The sequence below is a fragment of the Heliangelus exortis genome, chromosome 8, assembly GCF_036169615.1.
Source record: "Heliangelus exortis chromosome 8, bHelExo1.hap1, whole genome shotgun sequence".
Taxonomy (NCBI): domain Eukaryota; kingdom Metazoa; phylum Chordata; class Aves; order Apodiformes; family Trochilidae; genus Heliangelus; species Heliangelus exortis.
The window spans coordinates 1398289-1418962 of NC_092429.1; the positions used below are offsets into that span (position 1 = coordinate 1398289).

The window sequence follows — 20674 nt, forward strand, 5'->3', positions numbered from 1 at the left end:
CACGCAGAGCTTGGGGTTTTTTTTCCTCTGGCCCCACACACACGTCCCCACCCAACCCCATCACCTTCCAGAAGAAATTCCACCATCTCCTGGACCAGGAATCCACCCCATAGGGTGGGGGAGAACCCTCAGCTGCAGGAGGCCCTTTCCCAGAATCATCACCATCCCAGAGTGGCTTGGCTTGGCTTGGGAGGGACCTTAAAGCCCCAGTAATAATGCCACCTCCTCCTCCCTCAGCAGGGACACCTCCCCACAGCCCTGCCCATCCCTCACGCAGCTGCTGCCCCTTCGGCCCCGACCAATTTTTAAGGGAATTCCCTGCTCAGAAGGTTTCTCCCCCACAGGACCATCTCACCCCCCTTCCACCCAGCCCAGGAGGACACAGGGGCAGAGCACCCATCAGCTGGGTGCTGGGCACCAAAGGGACAGGGAAACACCCCCATGGGACACACCAGTCCCCAAGGAGCAGCTTCCCAAAGGCTTTGCACCCCCAAAGCCCCCAGCCCAGGCTGAGAACCCTTGGGAGCATCCCATGGGATCACCCCCCATGCCATCAGCCCTACTCACTGCCCCAGGGGCACTGGGGGGTTTATTCCTTCCACCCCCAGACCCAAGTGGGGCACAGCAGGTGACACCTCCCAGCACCCCAAAAACCACACACTTTACCTACAGCAACCAACCCCCTCCCCAGAAAGGCCCCTCCAGCCCCAAACCCACCTTCTCTGCTCCTCCCTCTGCTCTGCAGCTCTTCCACACCAGGAAATATCAACACCCCCTCACACCCCCTGCTAATCAAGGGCTCATCAGGTTAATTACCCACCCCAGCACCCACCACCCCATCCCAGGGGATGAGAGATGGGGTTCAGCTGGACCCCCCAGCCCCACTGACACCAACCCCTGGAGCTCTGCACCCCCCAGGGCCAATGACTCCCCCAAACAGACAAGGGGGAATTGTTTTGATTTTTCTTTTTTTAATTTTTTTTTTCACCCCAAAGGTCTGGGCGCACACAGGAAGGTGAAAACACCCCAAAACCCATCATTTCATCCCATTCTGCCCCCTCAGAGCCCTTCATCTCAGTCCAAAGGGTGGGAAAGGGGGGGGGGGGGACACTCAGCAGCAGGTGGCAAATTTCTACAACAGGAATTTAGTATTTATACACAAATTTAAATGCAACATTTATATATAAACAGAAAAATAACATTTGTAAAATGTACACTTTTTCTATAAATATCAACTGGAAATAAATAGAAATGTTATACAAACACAAACCAAACTCACCAGGAGCAGTGTCAGCTGTGGGTGCTCTGCAGGATTTTGATGGATTTTTAGGCCACTTTTTCCTCCTCAGACAAATCAAAGCAGCCTCCCAGCTGCTGCTCCCCTCTTCCCCCTAAAGTTCCTCCTGCAACTTTAGGCAGGAGCTTAATTAAAATATCGGTTTGCAAAGGTGAAAAAAGAAAAAATATCAAAACCCAAGCCCAGGATTAGCAATGATCCACAGCAAACCAACCCCAGAGCTGCTCTGCCCAGCCCCAGGACCTCCAGTTTGGGGCTGGGAAGATCCCAAGAGAGGTGAACTGGGAATTTTCTACCCAAAAATATTAAAAAAGTGGTTTGGTTGGTTGGTTTTTTTTTTTTTTCCCCCTCGAGGCACGATGGTTCATTCACTTTTAAATTATTTAACAGAAACTTTGCTCAGGCTGGGGCAGCCCCCGGGGGGGGGTTTCTGCTGCAGCCACCCAAGAACTGGACCAATCTTTTTGGGGCAGGACTCAGGCCCAGCAGCTCACCTGAGAGGCAGGAAAAGGAAAAAAAAAAAAATCTGTTATTTGGATGCTGAAAATGTTCTTCTCACTCTCCCACCTCCTCTCTCCTACGAGTGGGGAAGGGGCAGGGAATGAGGACCCACTGAGCCCTGGGGAAGGTCCTTCCAGGGAAGAAATATTAAAAAAAAAAAAAAAGGAGGGGGGGGGGGGAAGGCTTTTGGGCTTTTCCTGCGAGCTCCATGGAGGGAAAACCTCTAGGAAAAGGTGGGAGCTGAAGGCAGGGAGGGTGGGGTGGGAGGGACAGAAGGTGGGAGACAAGGAGGTGGTGCCTCTGGTGGGATCCTGCCAGCTGCTTGTGCACAGCATCTGCATCCAGCTGTGTGGGGATCCAGCTGTGCAGGGATCCAGATGTGCCGGGATTCAACTGCACAGGGACCCAGCTGTGCCAGGATCCGGATGTGCAGGGATCCAGCTGTGCAGGGATCCAGCTGTGCAGCAGTCCAGATGTACCGGGATCCAACCGTGCAGGGATCCAACCGTGCAGGGATCCAGCTGTGCAGGGATCCAGCTGTGCCGTGCTCTGTCAATGCACGGATCCAGCTGCACGGGGTGCCAGCTGTGCTCGGACTCGATCCAGCTGTGCCTGGATCCAGCTGTGCGGGACACCGGTCGTTAACTGATCCAGCTGTGCGGGGATCCAGCTGTGAACTGCCCCATCCCCGTGAGCCCCTCCATCTCTGCAGATCCCTGGCTGCGTGGGGACACCCCTGGGCTTGTCACCAGCTCCAGCTGTGCCGGGATGTGTCCCAGCCCTGTCCCCTCGTTCCGACCCCCCCGTGGGTCCCTTCCCGCCCTGCAGTGGTCCGGGACCTCGGCAGATGGAGCTGTGCAGCTGTGCAGGCAGCGCTGGGGGGGGGACCCACGGCAGGAGCTGTCCCCATCATCGTCACCACCATCACCACCACCATCACCATCACCATCACCATCACCATCACTTCCTGCAGGGAAATCTCAGCTGCCCGATAAATAAATTAATATAAATGTGTGTGTATCTATATATATACACACATATATATGTGTATATATATATATATATATATTTAATGGCAGCAGTCCCCTCTCTGCCATGAGGAGCTTGCTGCGGGGGTGAAGGTGACCTCCAGTTGTCCCCAGGTTGTCCCCAAACTGTCCCCCCCCCACCCTCCCTACCTCTGCCCTTCACCCCTAAAAACCGGGGGCAAACAGGGAGCCCACGGGGACAGGACATCCACGGGGACAGGATGCCCACGGGGACAGGACACCCACGGGGACAGGACATCCACGGGGACAGGACACCCACGGGGACAGGATGCCCACGGGGACAGGATGCCCACGGGGACAGGCTCCTCCTGTCACCCCCGAAGGGACATTTGGGAGGGTCCAACCACCCCGTCCCCTCCCGCGGTGCCACCGCCCCCCGGGCTCCCTCCCAGCTCCGCGGGCTCTGTGATAAGAGCTCTGTGATAAGATCAGCTCTGGGAGCCCCAGCTCCCACCTCCTTCCTGTTTTTTGGCTCCGAAACTGCCAGCGCTTCCCATTTTCACGTCTTTTTTTTTTTTTTTTTTTTTTTTTTTTTTTCTTTCTTCCCCCGTAGGAATTTTCGGTGAACTCTGAGCTGGTGGCACCAAACCCTCCAGGGCTTTGCCAATGATTGAGCATCACCACCAGAGGGTGGGATGGGTAGGAAGGGGCCTTGAGGATGGTCTAGTTCCAATGTTATGGTTGGAATCCAAATCCTTAAGGTTGGATTAAAAGCTGGAGTTATTCAGGTGAGAAAATGGCATTCTGGAAGTATTTCCTTGTGAGAAACCCAAGATTTCTTCTACACTGTTCACCAATGGAAGAGCAGAGAATCATTACACCCCAGACTGACCTTAAAGCTCCTCCAGTGCCCCCCCTGCCATGGTCAGGGACACCTCCCCCAGCCCAGGGTGCTCCAAGCCCCATCCAACCTTCAACACTGCCAGGGATGGGGCAGCCACAGCTTCTGGGGGCAACCTGGGCACCCAGGGGCTCAGCACCCTCACAGCACAGAATTTCTCCCTCCCACCTCCTCTTCATCTCCCCTCTTGCAGCTGGAAACCCTTCCCCCTCATCCCATCCCTCCAGGCCCTTGTCCCAAGTCCCTCCCCAGCTTTCCTGGAGCCCCTTCAGGCACTGGAAGGTGCTCTAAGGTCTCCCCATGGGATCCTTCTCTTCTCCAGCCTGAACACCCCCAACTCTCTCCCCCTGGCTCCAGAGCTGCTCCAGCCCTCCCAGCAGCTCCAGGGCCTCCTCTGGAATGGCTCCAACAGCTCCGGGTCCTTTTGGTGTTGGGGATCCCAGAACATCTTGAGGACCCCAGAACACCACGAGTGGCTCAGGCCATGGCAGGGTCTGCTGGTGGTACCACCCTGCCATGCACTGCTGGTTCCTATGGACCTGGGGGGGAAAGAAGACCCTGGCAAAGCAGCCCCAGCCCAGGAGAGGAGGCTCAGCACTGCTGCACCATGGGGAGGAGCACCAGAGCTGGGTTATTTTATTTCTTTGCATCATGGTTTCTATGCACAACGCCGACCTCTGGGTCAGAAGTTTCCTGGCAGCAGTGGGAGGGGAGGGGGAGGCTCTGTAGGACCCTTGTCCCCATGCCCCAGGCAGCCAGGAAGGGCTGGCTCAGCTCCTGGGTCAGGATTGGCCCCTGTGGATGGGTTTGCAGCTGCTGGGAATCCCCCCTGGAACCTCAGCTTGATGGCCTCAGCGGGAAAGTATGTCCTGGAGGATGGCTGCCCCGTGGCAGGGGGGCTGCTGGTGACATCCCTCACCAGTGCTGGCAGCAAGGAGGGGACAGTGTGTGCTCCCCTTGTCCCACAGTGCTGAGGATGGAGGTCCTGAGCTCCTCGGGCTGGGGTCCTGACCCCACACCCCACCTGAGATCTCCTGGCTCCAGCCCCTGTGAGCACTGCACACCCCACTGCACGCACTGCATCCCCCGGCTGCACCATCCAGTTGCTCACGGGGGTTGCACACCAGGGCTGCAAGTAGTGGTTGCTCAGCTGGTTGCATTCCCTGGTTGCACAATTGCATCCCCTGGTTGCACACCTGGGGTGCACAATTGCATCCTCTGGTTGCACAGTTGCACCCCCTGGTTGCACGCTGCAGTTGCACACCTGGTTGCACAGCTGGTTGCACACCTGGTTGCACACCTGGTTGCACACCCCAGCTGCAGACCTGGGAGCCACCTCCCCCCTTCCCAGAAACGCAGACTCTCTGCACCCTCCTTTGCTGTGGGTTGTGTTCCTCATCCTGGCTTCTCCCCCTGTATCTGAGCAGTGTCCATGTCCAGAACCTCTGGGTACAGCCAGGACCTGCTGGGGGCACCATGGCTCCACCTGTGGTGGGACCAGCAGGGAACCCCCCAGCATCCATCCATCCATCCATCCATCCATCCATCCATCCATCCTCCATCCATCCTTATTCCATCCTCCATCCATCCATCCATCCATCCATCCTCCATCCATCATCCATCCCCTCTGCTCCTGGGTGAGGATGAAGCCCAACATCCTCCTGAGGCTGAAGGGAACCATGGAGCCCTCACCAGGTGCTGGGGCTGAGGGGAGTTTTGGGTTGAGGAGGGTAAAGTAGAACCAAGATACATCATTGTCCCCTGAGGAAAGGGGGGAAATGGAGGCAGCCCCTAAACTGGGATTTTCCAGCCCCAAAGGGCAGGAGGACAGGAGGGCTGGGGGTGAGTTTTGGACATCAGCTGCGACGGGAGAGGTTGTGCTGAGGAGGAGAAGGGAAAGGAGGCCGGGGGGGCTCCATCAGCTCACGCTGGGGTGGCTGCCTGACAGAACTGGGTCACCAGAGGGAAAGAACCAAAGGGAGGGAAGGACTCAGGCAGGGAGGGAAGGAAAGAAAGGAAGGGAAGGCAGTCACAGAGCCAGGCAGGGGGGTGGAGGGGAGGGGGCCAGCCCTGCACCCTCCCCCTGCCACTCGTGGGGGCTGTGGCCGTGGTGGGTCATCTGCTACTGCAGCCTTTGCCTCTCCCTCCTCGTTGGTCGCTTCCTCCACCCGGAGCTGCTGAGATCTTTCCAGCCCAATAACCCTTTTCCCATCCATGCACATCGCCAGGAGCCACGGGCACAGCTGGATGCAGGCAGGAGAGGATGAATCCACTGGGAAAAGAGACACGAGCCCCAGCCCCCCCGAGAAGGTCTCAGCGGTGCTGTAACCCCGGTGAGATGGGAATCTCACTGGGAAGCCCCTCCTGGTCCTACAGCGGGGTCTCTCCTCCAGGCATCCCAAACCCCTGCCATCCCCTCACCCCGCCGGCCGGCAGGATGTTTTTTTTACTGGAAAGTCAGTTGTTTTGGGTCAGGCCGGGACATGAAAGCATCCCGGGGAGCCACCCCACGGTCATCGCCTTCCTGTCTGCAGCCCCTTCCTGACGCCGCTGCCACCGCCACCGCTCCGGAAGGCAGAGCTCAGCCAGGAGAGGGTGGCCGTGCCCTCTGGCTGCAGGAACTCTGCTCTTCCCCTTCCTAAGAGACTTTTTGGCCACTTGGTTTAGTTCTCCTGTGCCCTCTGGCTGCAGAAACTCTGCTCTTCCCCTTCCTAAAGACACCTTTTGGCCACTGGGTTTAGTTCTCCTGTGCCCTCTGGCTGCAGAAACTCTGCTCTTCCCCTTCCTAAGAGACTTTGGACACCGGGTTTAATTCTCCTGTGCCCTCTGGCTGCGGGAACTCTTCCCCTTCCTAAGAGACTTTTTGGACACGGGGTTTACCTAAAGACACTTTTTGGACACGGGGTTTAGTTCCCCTGTGCCCTCTGGCTGCAGGAACTCTGCTCTTCCCCTTCCTAAGAGACTTTGGACACTGGGTTTAATTCTCCTGTGCCCTCTGGCTGCAGGAACTCTTCCCCTTCCTAAGAGACATTTTGGTCACTGGGTTTGGTTCTCCTGTGCCCTCTGGCTGCAGAAACTCTGCTCTTCCCCTTCCTAAAGACACTTTTTGGACACGGGGTTTACCTAAAGACACTTTTTGGACACCGGGTTTACCTAAAGAAACTTTTTGGCCACTGGGTTTGGTTCTCCTGAGCCCTCTGGCTGCAGGAACTCCGCTCTTCCCCTTCCTAAAGAGACTTTTTGGCCACTGGGTTCGGTTCTCCCGTGCCCCCGGGGCAGAGCCATGGCAAGGAGGAGCAGGCAGGCAGGGTCATGCTCTCATTTATTCACTTCATATAAAAATCTCTTTAAGAATGCATCTGAACACAATATATAATATACTGTAACATACATCGTGTGAAACTCTTGGTTTGGAAACAATAAAATAACCACCTGGAACAACGCAGTGTTCAACAGACATACAAACCCATTGATCATGCACAACTGTGCTTTTTTTTTTTTTTTTTTTTCTTAATTTTTCCATGAACTAGTCAGTCACAAGTTGGACCAAAAAAAAAAAAAAAAAAAAAAAAAAAAGCTTGAAACAGTATTTTACAAACTGAGACTGGACATCCCTCAGGATGCCAGACAAGCTTTGTCAGAAGAAGTTTCACAGCACGATTATTACATCAGTTCACATTTTTATTCATTCATTTATTTTTGTCATAGAAATTCACATTGGGTTGGTTGGAAATTGGAAGGTGACATTTAAAAGCCAGCCTGGTTTTTTTTGGGGGGGGGGGAAGAAGTGGGTTTTGGGATTTTTTTTTTGGTTCCTTCCCTCCCCTTGGGGCTTTCAGCCTCCAACTTCCAACCACTCGCCCGCTGCCTGGGGTTCTGGTTCTCTGGGGCAACTCCCCCCCCCTTGGGCAGCTGCCACCCGAATGCCCTTCCTGGGTTGTGTCTGTCTCTTCAGCTACGTTCAGGTTTCTCATCTTTTATGCAATACAAAAGGTTACAAGAAATAAAACCAACCAACCAACAACAACAACAACAAAAACAAAACAAAAAAAAAAAAGGCAACTCTTATCCCGAGTTTTCTACACAATCAACGCCGCCCGCCGAGGGGCGAAGTTAATTCAATATAAATTAATAACTTACAAAACATTACAGTATATACACGACGTAATAAATACACTGTTATAAACAGTAATGGAGGTGTTAGAGCTCAAGGCAGTGCAGGAGGAGGGGGTTGAACCTAAACCTAGGAAAAACGTGACCGGGAGGCGGGGAAGAAACACAAACACCCCAACTCCCACCCGGCCGAGGGGGAAGGGGCATCGCACGCTGCTGCCTCATCACGTGGGGTATGGATGGAAACAAACTGCCCTCTGTCCTGTGCACAGCAAGAATAAACCCCCCTGGAGGGTACAACACTGTTAATACCTAGCAAGCAAAGAGAGGGGGTGCCCAATGGCATGAAGTGACTTTAAGCAAGGAGGTGAGAAGACTGTTAAAGGTGCAGTAATGCAAAGCGGAGGGTTTTGGGTTCCCCCCCGGCCCCTTCCCCGCTTCCATTTAGTCTGTAAAAGTGATTAACTTGCAGTAAAGTGACAGGTATTGCCCACGAAAAACAAAACAAAAAAAAAAAACCCGAAAGGAAGACTGCTTCTTGTAACAGGAAGAATCCAAAAAAGTTACTGCTCAATTCTGAAACGCTTTTGTGTCGCTTTGTGTACTAAACTCCGTGTCTTGAGAATTAACAGGCTCTCGAAAAGACATGAAAGTGTTTTACAAAGAAGGCACACAGGTCTGCAGACAGGTGGTCAGGTGGACAGGTTTGATACGGAGAGTTATTAATCAGTAGTTTCTATCAGTCTAACTGGTATAAATTCCCAAAACTAACGGTATATAAAATCTCTCAGTTGTGTGTCATTCACTCTTCAAGTCGCCACCCAAGCCAGCTCCAGGCCAACGCCATGCTCTTGGCTGACAAGGCTTAAACCAACAACGTGCATCACCTGGTAATTTCCTGAGCAATCATTCTCTCCACCATCTTTCACCCTGCTTCCAATCTCAAGTAGCTGGGAAGATCTTTCAGCCCGTGTCAGGCACAGGCCTCAGACCCAGGCTGCAGGCTAGTCCATCAGACTGCTTGCATGCTCCTCAAGTGTTTAAAATCCACTCACACGGGGACAGGGCATTATGTGTCCACAGGAGACGTGTCTTCTGTCACAATTTCTATGCTGGCCTCCCTCTGGGAATCCTCTGCCCCAGGATCAGCCATGCAGAGTGTCTTTGTATTGCTGAAGTAGCCAACGCTCTCACCGTCCTTCTCCGGTCCATCCGAATCCTCCTCCTCCAGAGTCAGTTCAAACTGGAACTTCTCCATCAGGTTCTGGCAGTCCCTGCCCTGCTCCTCCAGGGGAGGAGAGGGGCTCTGAGGTATCATGCTCTGGTACCAGTTCCTGTTGTCCTCCAATGTGTCCAGGATGTCCTGGGCGTCGGGCTGCACCAGGTCCGCCCACGTCTCCCAGAGCGGATGGACGATGTAGTCAATGAATCCCACCTGAGAAACAAAGGGATATGCACACTTAAGAGCAGGGAATGGCCAGGAGCAGACAGATAGCTAAAATAAACTTCAAATGCTGTTAATCAATTATTTTTTCACAAGCAAAATTCCCACCCCACAGCAAGTCCCCAGACCAGCACACTCTTAACGGCAGACACGACCATCTGATACCCAAAGCTGCACTTACAGTGTTGGGCTCAGTTTTTATCTTGTCCAAACTGAAACCTTGGATAAAAGTTTAACTAAAAGCAGGAGCCACCTGGAAACTCAGCAACAGAGCTGCCAGTCCCATCCCTGGCTTAAAACATCCCTGGGGGTTTCTGCTCCTGACTAGCAGCTCGACCCTGCCCTGCGGAACTTGGGTAAATAAAGGCTCTGAAGCCAGAACATGCCACTGAGGGATGCATCTTCCCAGCTGTCACTGCATGTGTGACCCACGTGTGACCACGGGACCCACGTGTGAACCTTGGCTCATTTTTTCGTTCCAGTGTGCAGTTTTGTGCTGAGCTGGTTGGTGGTGCTGCACCTCCAACCATTTCTCTGTCTCTCCTCTCCCCTGCCCGAGCAGCCGCGGCGTCTCTCGGCGGAGCCGGCCGGGGGTAGAGCTTCCCTTTCATTTTGGAGAGGGTGCAGGAAGCAGATCAGCTCATCCCAAAAAGTACAGGGAGGAGGATGGCTCGTGGCTGCCTGACTCCCAGGGAGTGACATGCCAGGGGTGGAAAGAGTGAGGGTTGGAGCCACGTCCGTCAGCCCTTCCGCCGGCTTGGCGCGTAAGCTCCCCGCTCAATCATTTTTCAATTGTCTGAGTAAGAGGACGTACGTCCAGGATGGAGAAAACTCAATGGCCATAAAGAGGATTGAAATTCTTCCCATCTTGGCAGAATGTGTCACTTCTCTCCCTGCTCCACTGGACAGCATTTCTGTGCAGCAGGAAAATGGCTCTCCAAGGGGCCAGGCTCAGCGTGCAGATGTTTGCTTTGGCCGTGGCACAGGCCTCCTTCAGACACAACAGGATGTCAATAGAACCATTAACATTCAATTGGAATGGACTGGTGAGGCAGCTTCAACAAAAAGGTGATGAAAATTTCCTGCAGCACAGATTCCGGAGCACTTTTAAAGCGAAAAAAAAAAAAAAAATAAGGAAATAAATAATAAATTCTGCATGGTTAGCTGATGACTTCACTGCCACCCAAAACTGCTCCAGGGCTGGACAGCCACCAGTCACTTTGTCACCGGGTCACTGCTGCTCCCACCAAATCCTTGGAATCCTTGTGTGCTGTTTTCCTATCAGCTCCTGGTTCCACCTCAGAAGGGACATTTCCACCTTCCCTCTCTCCTTGCTTGGCCACCAGCTGGGGTTTCAGTGGTGGCCATTTTGTGCAGTTCCAGTTCTTTTTCTGCATAGCAAAAATGCCATTTTGAAACCTGGGTGATGTGCATATGTGAGACAAAAAATTTAATTGGAGCTCACATGTGGAGCACATGGGCATTTTCTAGCCAAGCCTGGCCAAAGGATTCATTTCTTGTTAGGTTAACAAATAAGACAGATTTTTTCCAACAGAGTTACCACGCGGTTGAATGAATAATTTTGAAACCACTTGGCTTAGCCCAAGAGGACATTTGGAAATAATTATCATCATTTTTGTTACTTATTCAAGCTGAAAAACCTCGATGATGACTTGCTCGAGTCATTTAAAAACAACAACCAAGACACCATTATATAAAGACTGGAATATGTTTTGGCAAACATCAATTACCAGCTTCATCACAGGCCAAGAGGGTGAAATTTTATGGGCTGTGCTACAGAGGTCAGGACAAAATCTGACCTTGAAACCTTTTCCAAACTAAGAATCAGAACTAAGGATAAGGCAGGTAATCTCAAAACCAAAAAAAAAAAAAAAAAGGAGAGATATCCAAGATGACTTTAAAGGTTTGTATTGAGATAAAGAAATATTTCTTTGGCTTCAGCCAGCACGCAGCATCAAGACCTCTCACTCATGCATTCAAAAACTGCTCTGCATGAGGCTGAATAGCAACTGACAGCCTGAATTTTTCAGGGTCCTGAAGTGGATCTCAACTGGGAGAAGCTCCTAACCCTGCAGTACAAGGGGTTGACCTTGCAATAAAGGCCTAACAATTACTGGGGTACAATATGGGCAGGATTTAGGAGGTGCTAATGAGGAAGGCTGGAGGGCAGAAGAGACCTGGCAGAAGGAAGGAGAGAGAAGAATCACACTTCTCAAGCCTGGGGGGACAAAAGGAAATCAACTTACTCTGGAAACTGGGACACAAACTGGGCAAGACGAAGATGTGTTTGGAAAGGAGGAGATGCCAAGGGGCACATAAAGGAGTGGGAACAGCCTCACCAGGCTAGCTGAGCTTCAGGCCCAGCTGGATGCCAGGGTCAATCCCAACCAACCCTCTGAACCTCTGGCTGTTTGCCTAATTGTTCTGGAGAAAGCAGATGAATTTTGTCTCCGCTTTCAAAACTATGGGCTCAGGCCCGTAGTTTTTTTGTTTTACACAAGAGAAAAGAGCAGCTTGCAGCCAATTACCTGTGATTTTTCCACTGAAGCTGTGTGCTTGTCACACATGGGACTGATTTCCATTCCCCTTTCTCGTTCTTTGTCTCCCTGCTGGAAGAACTCCTCCATGATCCTGTCTGTCCACTGGCGGTACAGCTCCAGGGACTTGGTGGGATTACTCAAGTCCGCACAATGTACCATGTTTCGGAGAACCTGCAATTACATTAATCAGAAAACTCATAAAATCGAATGGAAAAAAAAAAAAAAATGGTTTCAAGCTGTATCTGCTTGCTTAATTCAGAACATTTAACCACAAGGCTCTTCCATTATGCAACAGCCTATAAAAAATATTGACACGGGAACAACCCCGCGTCGGAGCCGGGCTGCCGCGGTCCCCTTCGAAAGTCAAACGTGCTCCTGTGAATTACATCAGCCAGGTTTGTTTTTGAGTGCAGGTGCTTCCCACCATTCAACTTGCATTTCCATGCTCTCAGAGGATTAAATACTCCTACTTTATTAAATGAGTAATATCCCTTCCAAGCTCACACACACACACAAAAAAAAAACCATGTGCCTGACTAACAGTGGCCGCAAGGCTTTAGACCCAGTGACCTGTTTGAACAGCAGCAGCTTTATATAAAAACAGGAGAGTTTTTCCCAGGGGTTTTGCTGTGAGGAAGCTGGCCATTAAAAGTGGAGAGAAGATCAGGATGTATCTTGTCCTACCAACTACACAACCCTGTTGCAGCACAGCTTTGTCATTTCTGCAAATCAAGGATTTGATTATATTGGGAACAGACTGTACACCACTCATTTCAGCTCCACGTGAGAGATGTCTTAGGTAGGGAGATAAAAATTACATCCTTGCAATGCTTTAGCCATCTCACTCCATGGTTTGTTTGTTTGTTTGTTTTCTTTACAGGAGAAACACAGGGGAAAAAGCAGCAAGGAAATTCAGGAGCCTTTAAGAACTCAGCCTGATAGATCAGAAGAATGCGTGAGTTCCCAGCTGGGTGCTCCAAGTGAGCAAAACAAAATCCACTTTAACTAAAAAAATCCATGGGATCACCTGCCACCTCTTTGTGGTGCAGAACAGAAGAAAGTGATTGCTGAAAACTTCAGTCAGTAGCTTCTGCATACGGCCTGTTTAAAAGCCACAGGAGAAACAGGAGGATGGTTTCCTCAATCCTCAACCAAACACACACAGAGAAACAGGAGGATGGTTTCCTCAACCCTCAACCAAACACACACAGAGAAACAGGAGGATGGTTTTCTCAATCCTCAACCAAACACACACAGAAAAACAGGAGGATGGTTTCCTCAATCCTCAACCAAACACACAAACAGGAGGATGGTTTCTTCAACCTTCAACCAAACACACAAAGAAACAGGAGAATGGTTTCCTCAACCCTCAGCCAAACACACAAGGAGAAACAGGAGGATGGTTTCTTCAATCCTCAACCAAACACACAGAGAAACAGGAGAATGGTTTCCTCAACCCTCAGCCAAACACACAAGGAGAAACAGGAGGATGGTTTCTTCAATCCTCAACCAAACACACAGAGAAACAGGAGAATGGTTTCCTCAGTCCTCAACCAAACACACAAGGAGAAACAGGAGGATGGTTTCCTCAGTCCTCAACCAAACACTCAAATTGAAACAGGAGGATGGTTTCTTCAATCCTCAACCAAACACACAAACAGGGGGATGGTTTCCTCAGTCCTCAACCAAACACACACAGAGAAACAGGAGGATGGTTTCTTCAACCCTCAACCAAACACACAACCTCCTCCCAGGGGCCTGTGCTGCTGTACCTGTATTCTGTCAGTGTAGTTATCCAGAAGGAGGACTCCTGAACTGGTCACTTTCTTAGTTTCCACCATAGTCTTCAGATCAGCTAAGAGGCTCATGTGCTTGGACATATCCGTCGCCAGCACCTTGATGGAAGGAAAAGCAGGATCTCAGTATGGGCAACCATGGCAAGAAGCCAGTGTTTGGTTTCAGAGAGGGGGGTGTGTGCACAGCTCCTACCATGTCAATCACCATCTTCCTCAGAGTCTGGCGCTGTTTCTTGGTCAGGTTCTGGAAGATGTCACAGTGCTCCTCCTGAAGCAGCTTAAACCCCACTGCCAGGTGGTGGTTCTCCAGGACAGATTCGTCGTTGTACATCAGGGCTAGCTCAGAATCTAGCAAAAGGACACAAAGATGTGACTGGTTCCCAACAGACAGCACTTGGCCTGGGTTTATCCATGTGCAATAAACCGGGAAAAGTTTTCTTTTTTGGCTTGATGTGTGGTTTTTCTGATCCCAGCACACAGCCCTCTAATGAACAAAATAGTGGTTGGTTGACTTAGTTACAGGCTTCAGAATCTCTGACAACAGAAAGCACTGATCCTGCAGAGACACTTTCCAAAAAAGAAACAATGCCCATGTTTTGGAACCAAGATACACGCTTCGAGTGGTGCAGAAGACAATATGAAGCACAGTGTTTGGGTTTATGGTTGTCAGTAACAATAGTGTTATTTATCTTCTATCTGTGATAAAATTTGCACTCAGGACTGGAAGAATTATGATGTGTTAGCAAGTGGTGATGCCCACAAGATTCAAGAGCCCTCTGCAAATTGCACTACAATGGCTTCCTTCATTAGGAATTTCATTTTAATTACTGTTTTATTTCAAGACATCCAACTAGTTTACTGCACAGCATTTTCAGAAAGCAATGCAATCTGCAAGTCAGAGTGTGTGACCTCAGTGTAATGGAAAATGCATTTCCATTAGCTTCCAAGGCTGCAGATGAAGTTATTATTGTACTTGAAACAAAACTCACTTGTATTAATAAGAAATTGATTGGAGACCCCGGGGTGATCCACGTCATGAATTGCAGCTGCAAAAATTGCAGCAAGGATTTCCAAATCAGTGAAGACAGCCTAGAAGGAAAACAAAAAAAAGAAAAGGGATTTGTCAGGCAAGTCCTTGTGTTTTGTCTCAACAGTTTGGGAGGCTGAGTCCACAAACAAATTGTACTTTTAAACTTAGTTTACTCAGGAGAAAGGGCTGCAAGCAGCACATCCTCTTGAAGATCACAGAACCACAGAATGGTTTGGGTTGGAAAGGACCTTAAAGCTCACCCAAATCCAACCCCTGCATGGGCAGGGACAACTCCCACCAGCCCAGGTTGCAGAAGGCTTCATCCAACCTTGACTTGAATACTTCCAGGGATGAGGCATGAACAACTTCCCTGGGCAACCTATTCCAGAGTCTCACTACCCTCACGGTGAAGAAGTTTTTTCCTAATATCTAACCTAAATCTCCCCTCTTTCAGTTTAAAACCATCACCCCTTGTCCTGTCACTATCTCTGGTGAAAAGCCCCTCCCCAGTTTTCCTGTAGCCCTCTTTATGCACTGGAAGGCCACTATAAGGTGTCCCCAGAGCCTTCTCTCATGATGAACCAGAGAATCCAGGCAAAGCTGCTTACAGGTGATTTCCCCACCACCCAACTGAGCCCTCAGAAGAGCAGGCAGCACCCTGTTTTTGCAGGTCTGAGTGAGTGGCTCAGCAGAAGGTTTTTCTCCCACGTTCACACAGGACATGTGGCTCTAGAGATCCCAAGTGCCCAATGCAAAGCTCTCCATTCCAACTAGGTAACTCACATCCAGTGCAGGGGTAGAGAGCAGAACGTGGGTGGACTGGGCAACATCAGCAGCATGGAGGCTGTTGTGGTAAGCCACATCTGAGTGGTAGTGGTCCTCCAGGGTCATCATGTACGTTACAAAGGTGTCTGAGGAGATCTTGAAAGTTTTGAGTAGATCTCGCTCCTGCAGGACACACAGAACAAGCATGGGTCAAATCAGGGTGGCACAGAGAAGAGGGGAACAGGACAGAAAGCAGTGAGAAACCAAGACAGTGCTGTAGAAGAAGAGGAAATTGGGTCAGAAAGGCACAAACCTGAAAGATGGCATACATGATGCAGGTGAGAGGCCTGTTGTGGGAGTACCTTGCCACGTTGAATATGTTGAGACCCCACTTGTTCAGATCTTCCAGTTCCTTTGGAGAGGACAAAAAGAGAACAGTCAGGAGATTTTTCCAAGGCAACTCTGCCATTTCTCACTTGGTTCAGGTCTTCAAAATATGCAAATTCAAGCTTCATTATGGTGATTACAGAAGTGCATGAACAGGCAGTACACAGACACAGAGTAATGGTGAGGGGGTGATGCCAAACAAGGAGACAGCATATCCCTGTGTGCCAGAGGAGTTATCTGTGATGTGTGTTTCCAGGTAACAAGCAGAAATGCCCTGACAGAGACAAAGGCCTCAGAGCCACTTGGCTGGCTGGAGCCCTCTTACATGTTCCTGTGTTTGGTAATCGCTCTCCTCGGCCTTCGTTGCTTTTTATATTATTTTTTTACTGATATTTTCAAGGAATTTGTGGATACAGAATATGCTGCTAGGGCTGGGGACCATTAATTCCAGCATCTGTAGTGGCCACATCAGTGCAGAGATACTGAATCTGTCCTACCTTGGCCAGATGGTCCTCCTTTTCTGTTTTCACACCAAATCGGGAGATGCTGGTGTTGTTTAAGCTTGAGCTATGCATTAATTTTTTCACTCCACTGATCTGTGTCATGAGCTGCTGTTTTTTCTTCTTCTCTCTGTCCTTCTGGGTGGGGGAAGGAATCTCCACATCATTCTGCTTGTCTGTAACAAATAAAGGTGGAATGAGTCAACACAATTTGCAGTGCAAGCACCCATCACACCCCTCAAAACCAGTCCTCAGCTTTGCTGAGGAAGCAAACTCTGCACACCAGGTTCAGACCCATGTGTTTCTGCTGGGGGGGCTTCTCTAAAATTGGGGGTCAAACTGAGCCAAAATTAAAGCAAAACAGTCACACAACCTCTGCTTGACTGAACCTTGCCCCTGAGTCCTCCTGGGGCATTGCCTGGGGACACAGGAGCTGAAGGGCACCAGGTTGTGCTTACGGCTAGATCTCCGTTAATTTTTATGGCCTTTTTTCTTTTTTTTTAGGAAAATAAAATATATAATCAAACAACACATTTTTCCTCATCTATTTTTATATTCACTGCATTGATACTTAGTAGGGCCAAGCCCATCTTCATACCTCCCTGCTCTCAAAACTCCAACCCAGTAACCAGCTGGTGTCACTGGTGGATTAAAGGTTTGCCCTTTACCAATACACACAGAACAGCACAGAGTGCCCAAGCCAGATCCCTGCCCAGTGACAGCAACAATATCAGTGTCCACGAAGTAGGCACCTAGTGGGGGCACAACCCTGGCTGTGGGGATGTGCCTGATGAATAAATCTATCCATAAATCAATCTATCCACATATGCTGCTTGGTGCCTCTCCAGCTGCTGGATTTGCTGGGTTAAAATGGGGACGCAATGCCTCATCCCTTTCACACTAAACCACTTCTCCATGACCTTTTTAGACAAGGTTATGATAATCTCTTTGCACCTTGGCAGCTCTGAGGACCTCTGGAAGGACTAGGCATCTGGGCATTAGTTACTTTTACCTTGGCTTAATTAAAAATCCCTGAATTAAGAACTAGCAGTGTGTCTGCACCACTGCAATTAAGAAGGAAGCCATTATTCACAGCAACAGCCAAGCTGACATCAATGGGTGTTTCCCCTGTGTGTTTTTGCTGAACAACAGAAGGATTTTCCTCCATATAATCCCCTTAGCCATGACTTAACACGAAGGCAGGGTTAAAATGGCCATTCCTGAACAGAAATGGAACTTGGTAAATCACATCCCCACAGTGGTGGCAGCATCACCAACATCCCTCACCCTTTAGGAACGGGCATGTGCTGGAAGGCCAGCACGACCCCCACTGGTGAGGGCATGTGGCCACTGATAAAACCACCATTTTTTAATCTCTTGTCCTTTGTATGGATCCAGAGCTGGTGTCCTTGCTCCCAGGGACCAATGGGTGACTGCAGGACTGGCAGAGGACATGGCTTCTGGGTGCCTTCCTCAGCTCATTCAACAAGAGACTGAATGAAGTCATGCAATCTGTTTTTAATATCTGTAGGTTTCCCTCATCCAACAAATACTGGAGACAAATTAATATCCTAGACATAGATTTCTTTTTTTTCTCTTTCTGTCTGTTCAACCTCCTCAGCTGTAGGTTCCTGTTATTTTGTGTCTTCATTGAATTTTGGACCAAATTGTATGGAGGAAAGAGTAATTCATAAAAATGTTACAGCATGGCTTCCTTTAAAAAAAAAAAAAAAAAAAAAAGGGCTCTGGAGATCCTTTTAAAAGCTTTATTCGTTTCTTTTTAATGTGAGCAATCAAGTTGCAATCTGGCCCAATCTGGAGAGCCTGCACCACTTGGCATGAACACAGCCCTAAGTGGTTGAGTGGCCCTCGCAGTGCCACAGAACAGCGAGGACAAGGACGTCACCATCACAGAATATGTGAGAAGCAGCAGCACAGGAATCAAGGAGACCATTGGCAAGACTTTCAAAGAGAAATGCAGCTGCCTGACCCAGCCTGGGCACGGGGAACAACACAGCCCCATCAGCTGAGCAGCCACTGCAGCTTCAGCTCCTGGGTCCCTCTGTTAAGTCACGTTCTGGATGTCACAATTAAGCTGAGCGATAAGCCAGGGCTGATGGATTCCCACAAAGCAGCTCCAGACTTAGATGGATTATTCATGATGTGATGTGTCCTAAATGCACGCAGGAGTTCCAGTGGCAACTGGCTGCTGAAATCACTTGAAAATCCCTTAATGGGAATAATCGTGTGTCAGACGGGGAGCGCGCTCTGGGGCACAGGACACGAGGCCCCTGCCAGCTCCAGCATCCCACAGACACACAGCATTTGAGGCTGCTGGAGTCTGGGAGATGTTGATGGGGACCTTGTGCTAAGCTTTGGTTTATATGCAAGTGGGGACAGATTCTAAAGCTGCTTGAAAAGACAGAAATTTCTATTTTTCAGAGTAATACATTTCGTAAACACAGAGGATTCATTCACGTCAGGAGTCCAACGAGCTCCAACTAAACTAGTGACATGCAAAATAGTCTCTTTGCTCTTTATACTCTGACTTCCATGTCAAAAAAGGCAAATACACACAGAATAATCTCTAAAATATCTGGGCTGAACCCACTCCTCTCAATCCCTGTCTCTGAAGGGGAAAGATGCAGCGGTTGCAAGGATGAGAGTGTGCAGTTGGGCTTGTGTGACTTTGTCCTTCCTGTAAGGTCACCACAGAAATCAAACATTGCATAAGGCAGCTACCAATAGCTTAGCTCAGACTGAACAGAAAACTCTCCTGATTTGCCAAGGGAATTCATCTGTGAACAGACTTACTCCAACACCACCTTGTTTTCCGCCCCAAGCCCATTTTGAAAGTGCAAAAAAATCCCACCATTTCAATACTGCCCTGCCCCAAAGGAAAACTGGGCACAAGTATCAACCAGGGGGGTTGAGGCTGCTGTTATTTGTTCTAATTGAGTCACCCCAAAGCTCGGAACATGACACCTTACCCAGGAAAGTGTTGGAAATGTACTCAGACACCTGGTTGCCGGAACGGCTCATCTCGGAGAGGTGTGTCAGCTCCCGGTTCAGCATCCTCTTGAACTGGGAGGGGAAGAGCACAAAGATGACATTTTTAGTTTTTTCTGACTGCTTTTTTTCCAGTTTTTTTCCCAAATTAATACAGCTTTATCACAAGCAGGTCCACAAGCAAAGATGCTGAAAGCAAAACTCTGGAGCTATCTGGAACGGCGTCGGCAACATAGGGTTTTATTTAGGTGCTGTGTGGCAGCATCATGACCAGATATTTCTTTTCAGTACACTGAACTACAAAAATTCATTTCCTCCAAAGATACCTATTAGTTTTCACTGTAAAAATGAAAAGATAAATGTTTCAGGTAACCACTCTGCAAGATCAAATTCTTGCACTGCTTTTAAATTCTCCATCCCGTAACCTTTTTTGTTGTTGTTGTTGTGTGTGTCCTGAATTTTCTAAGTTTGCTCCATTTTGAATTATGCAAGGACAAGACAACTGCATATCTTCAGAACAGGACTATGCCATAAATCTGCTAGGATCATTACAGTAAAAGGGTTTGAGCATTTCTTCACCCAGCTAATACATGCTATGACCTTCCTCAGCTTCCAAGCACTCCTTTTCATTCCTGCACCGTTTTATCCCGCAACGGTGAACTCCCAAAGGAGGGAGAGGAAAAGATTCCATACATGTACACTGCATGCACAGCACACACGTATGTTCCTCTCTAGCCACACAGTACACATCAAGAACCATTTCTGAAGCATATTTTCCTTAAAAAGGTTTTATCCAAGCAACACAGCACACACACAAAATCACACACACACACAAAATCACACACACACAAAATCACACACACACACAAAATCACACACACACAAAATCACACACACACAAAATCACACACACTTGAAAACAAATATAAATAAAGATCCAACAGCCATCTCTCATCCTTCAGGTTTGTAACCCACCTTAATATAACCCCAAGATACAGATAACAAATAGTTTGCTTCAGGCATTTTGGAAAACTCCACACCAGCGTCCACAAATCCTCCCGGAGAAATCGCCGGTCGGGCAGGAGAGCTCCTCGGACACCCCCCTCTCCCCAGCCAATAAAAAAAACCACACCAAAAACCAAATCAGCATTCATCAAAGGCAGAGAGATCCCCCCCAAAGCCCGGCAGTGGCTAATCCCAGACAAAGCCAAGCCTGGCACAGCATCTTTGCAGAGAGGGCTGAACGTGGGTGTATTCGCTCGCAGGAGAGAGAATAATGAAATCAGGGATTGCAGGAAGAAATGAGAGCTAATCCAAACGGGTCCAGCTGGGTGGCTGCAAGGGCTTATGAATTATGAATCGTCCTGGCTGCTTAGTTGGC

The 20674-nt window shown here is 49.5% G+C and overlaps 1 protein-coding gene across 7 annotated transcripts in view; it reads right to left on the reverse strand.

The window, feature by feature from the left end:
• Positions 1-6993: 6993 nt before the first annotated feature.
• The window catches only part of PDE4B (phosphodiesterase 4B), a 188030-nt gene continuing 174349 nt past the window's right edge, over positions 6994-20674 (reverse strand). For 6 of the 7 annotated variants that reach the window (XM_071749892.1, XM_071749893.1, XM_071749894.1 and 3 more), the window contains 9 exons: positions 19275-19368; positions 16282-16460; positions 15711-15809; positions 15416-15580; positions 14592-14691; positions 13796-13950; positions 13579-13701; positions 11795-11977; positions 6994-9236 (listed from right to left, as the gene is read on the reverse strand). In XM_071749892.1, the coding sequence (XP_071605993.1) occupies positions 8871-9236; positions 11795-11977; positions 13579-13701; positions 13796-13950; positions 14592-14691; positions 15416-15580; positions 15711-15809; positions 16282-16460; positions 19275-19368 (1464 nt within the window). In that variant the 3' untranslated portion in view covers positions 6994-8870. Of the gene's footprint in view, positions 9237-11794; positions 11978-13578; positions 13702-13795; positions 13951-14591; positions 14692-15415; positions 15581-15710; positions 15810-16281; positions 16461-19274; positions 19369-20268; positions 20410-20674 lie in introns of those variants that run through there. The other variant, XM_071749898.1, reaches the window with a different exon arrangement.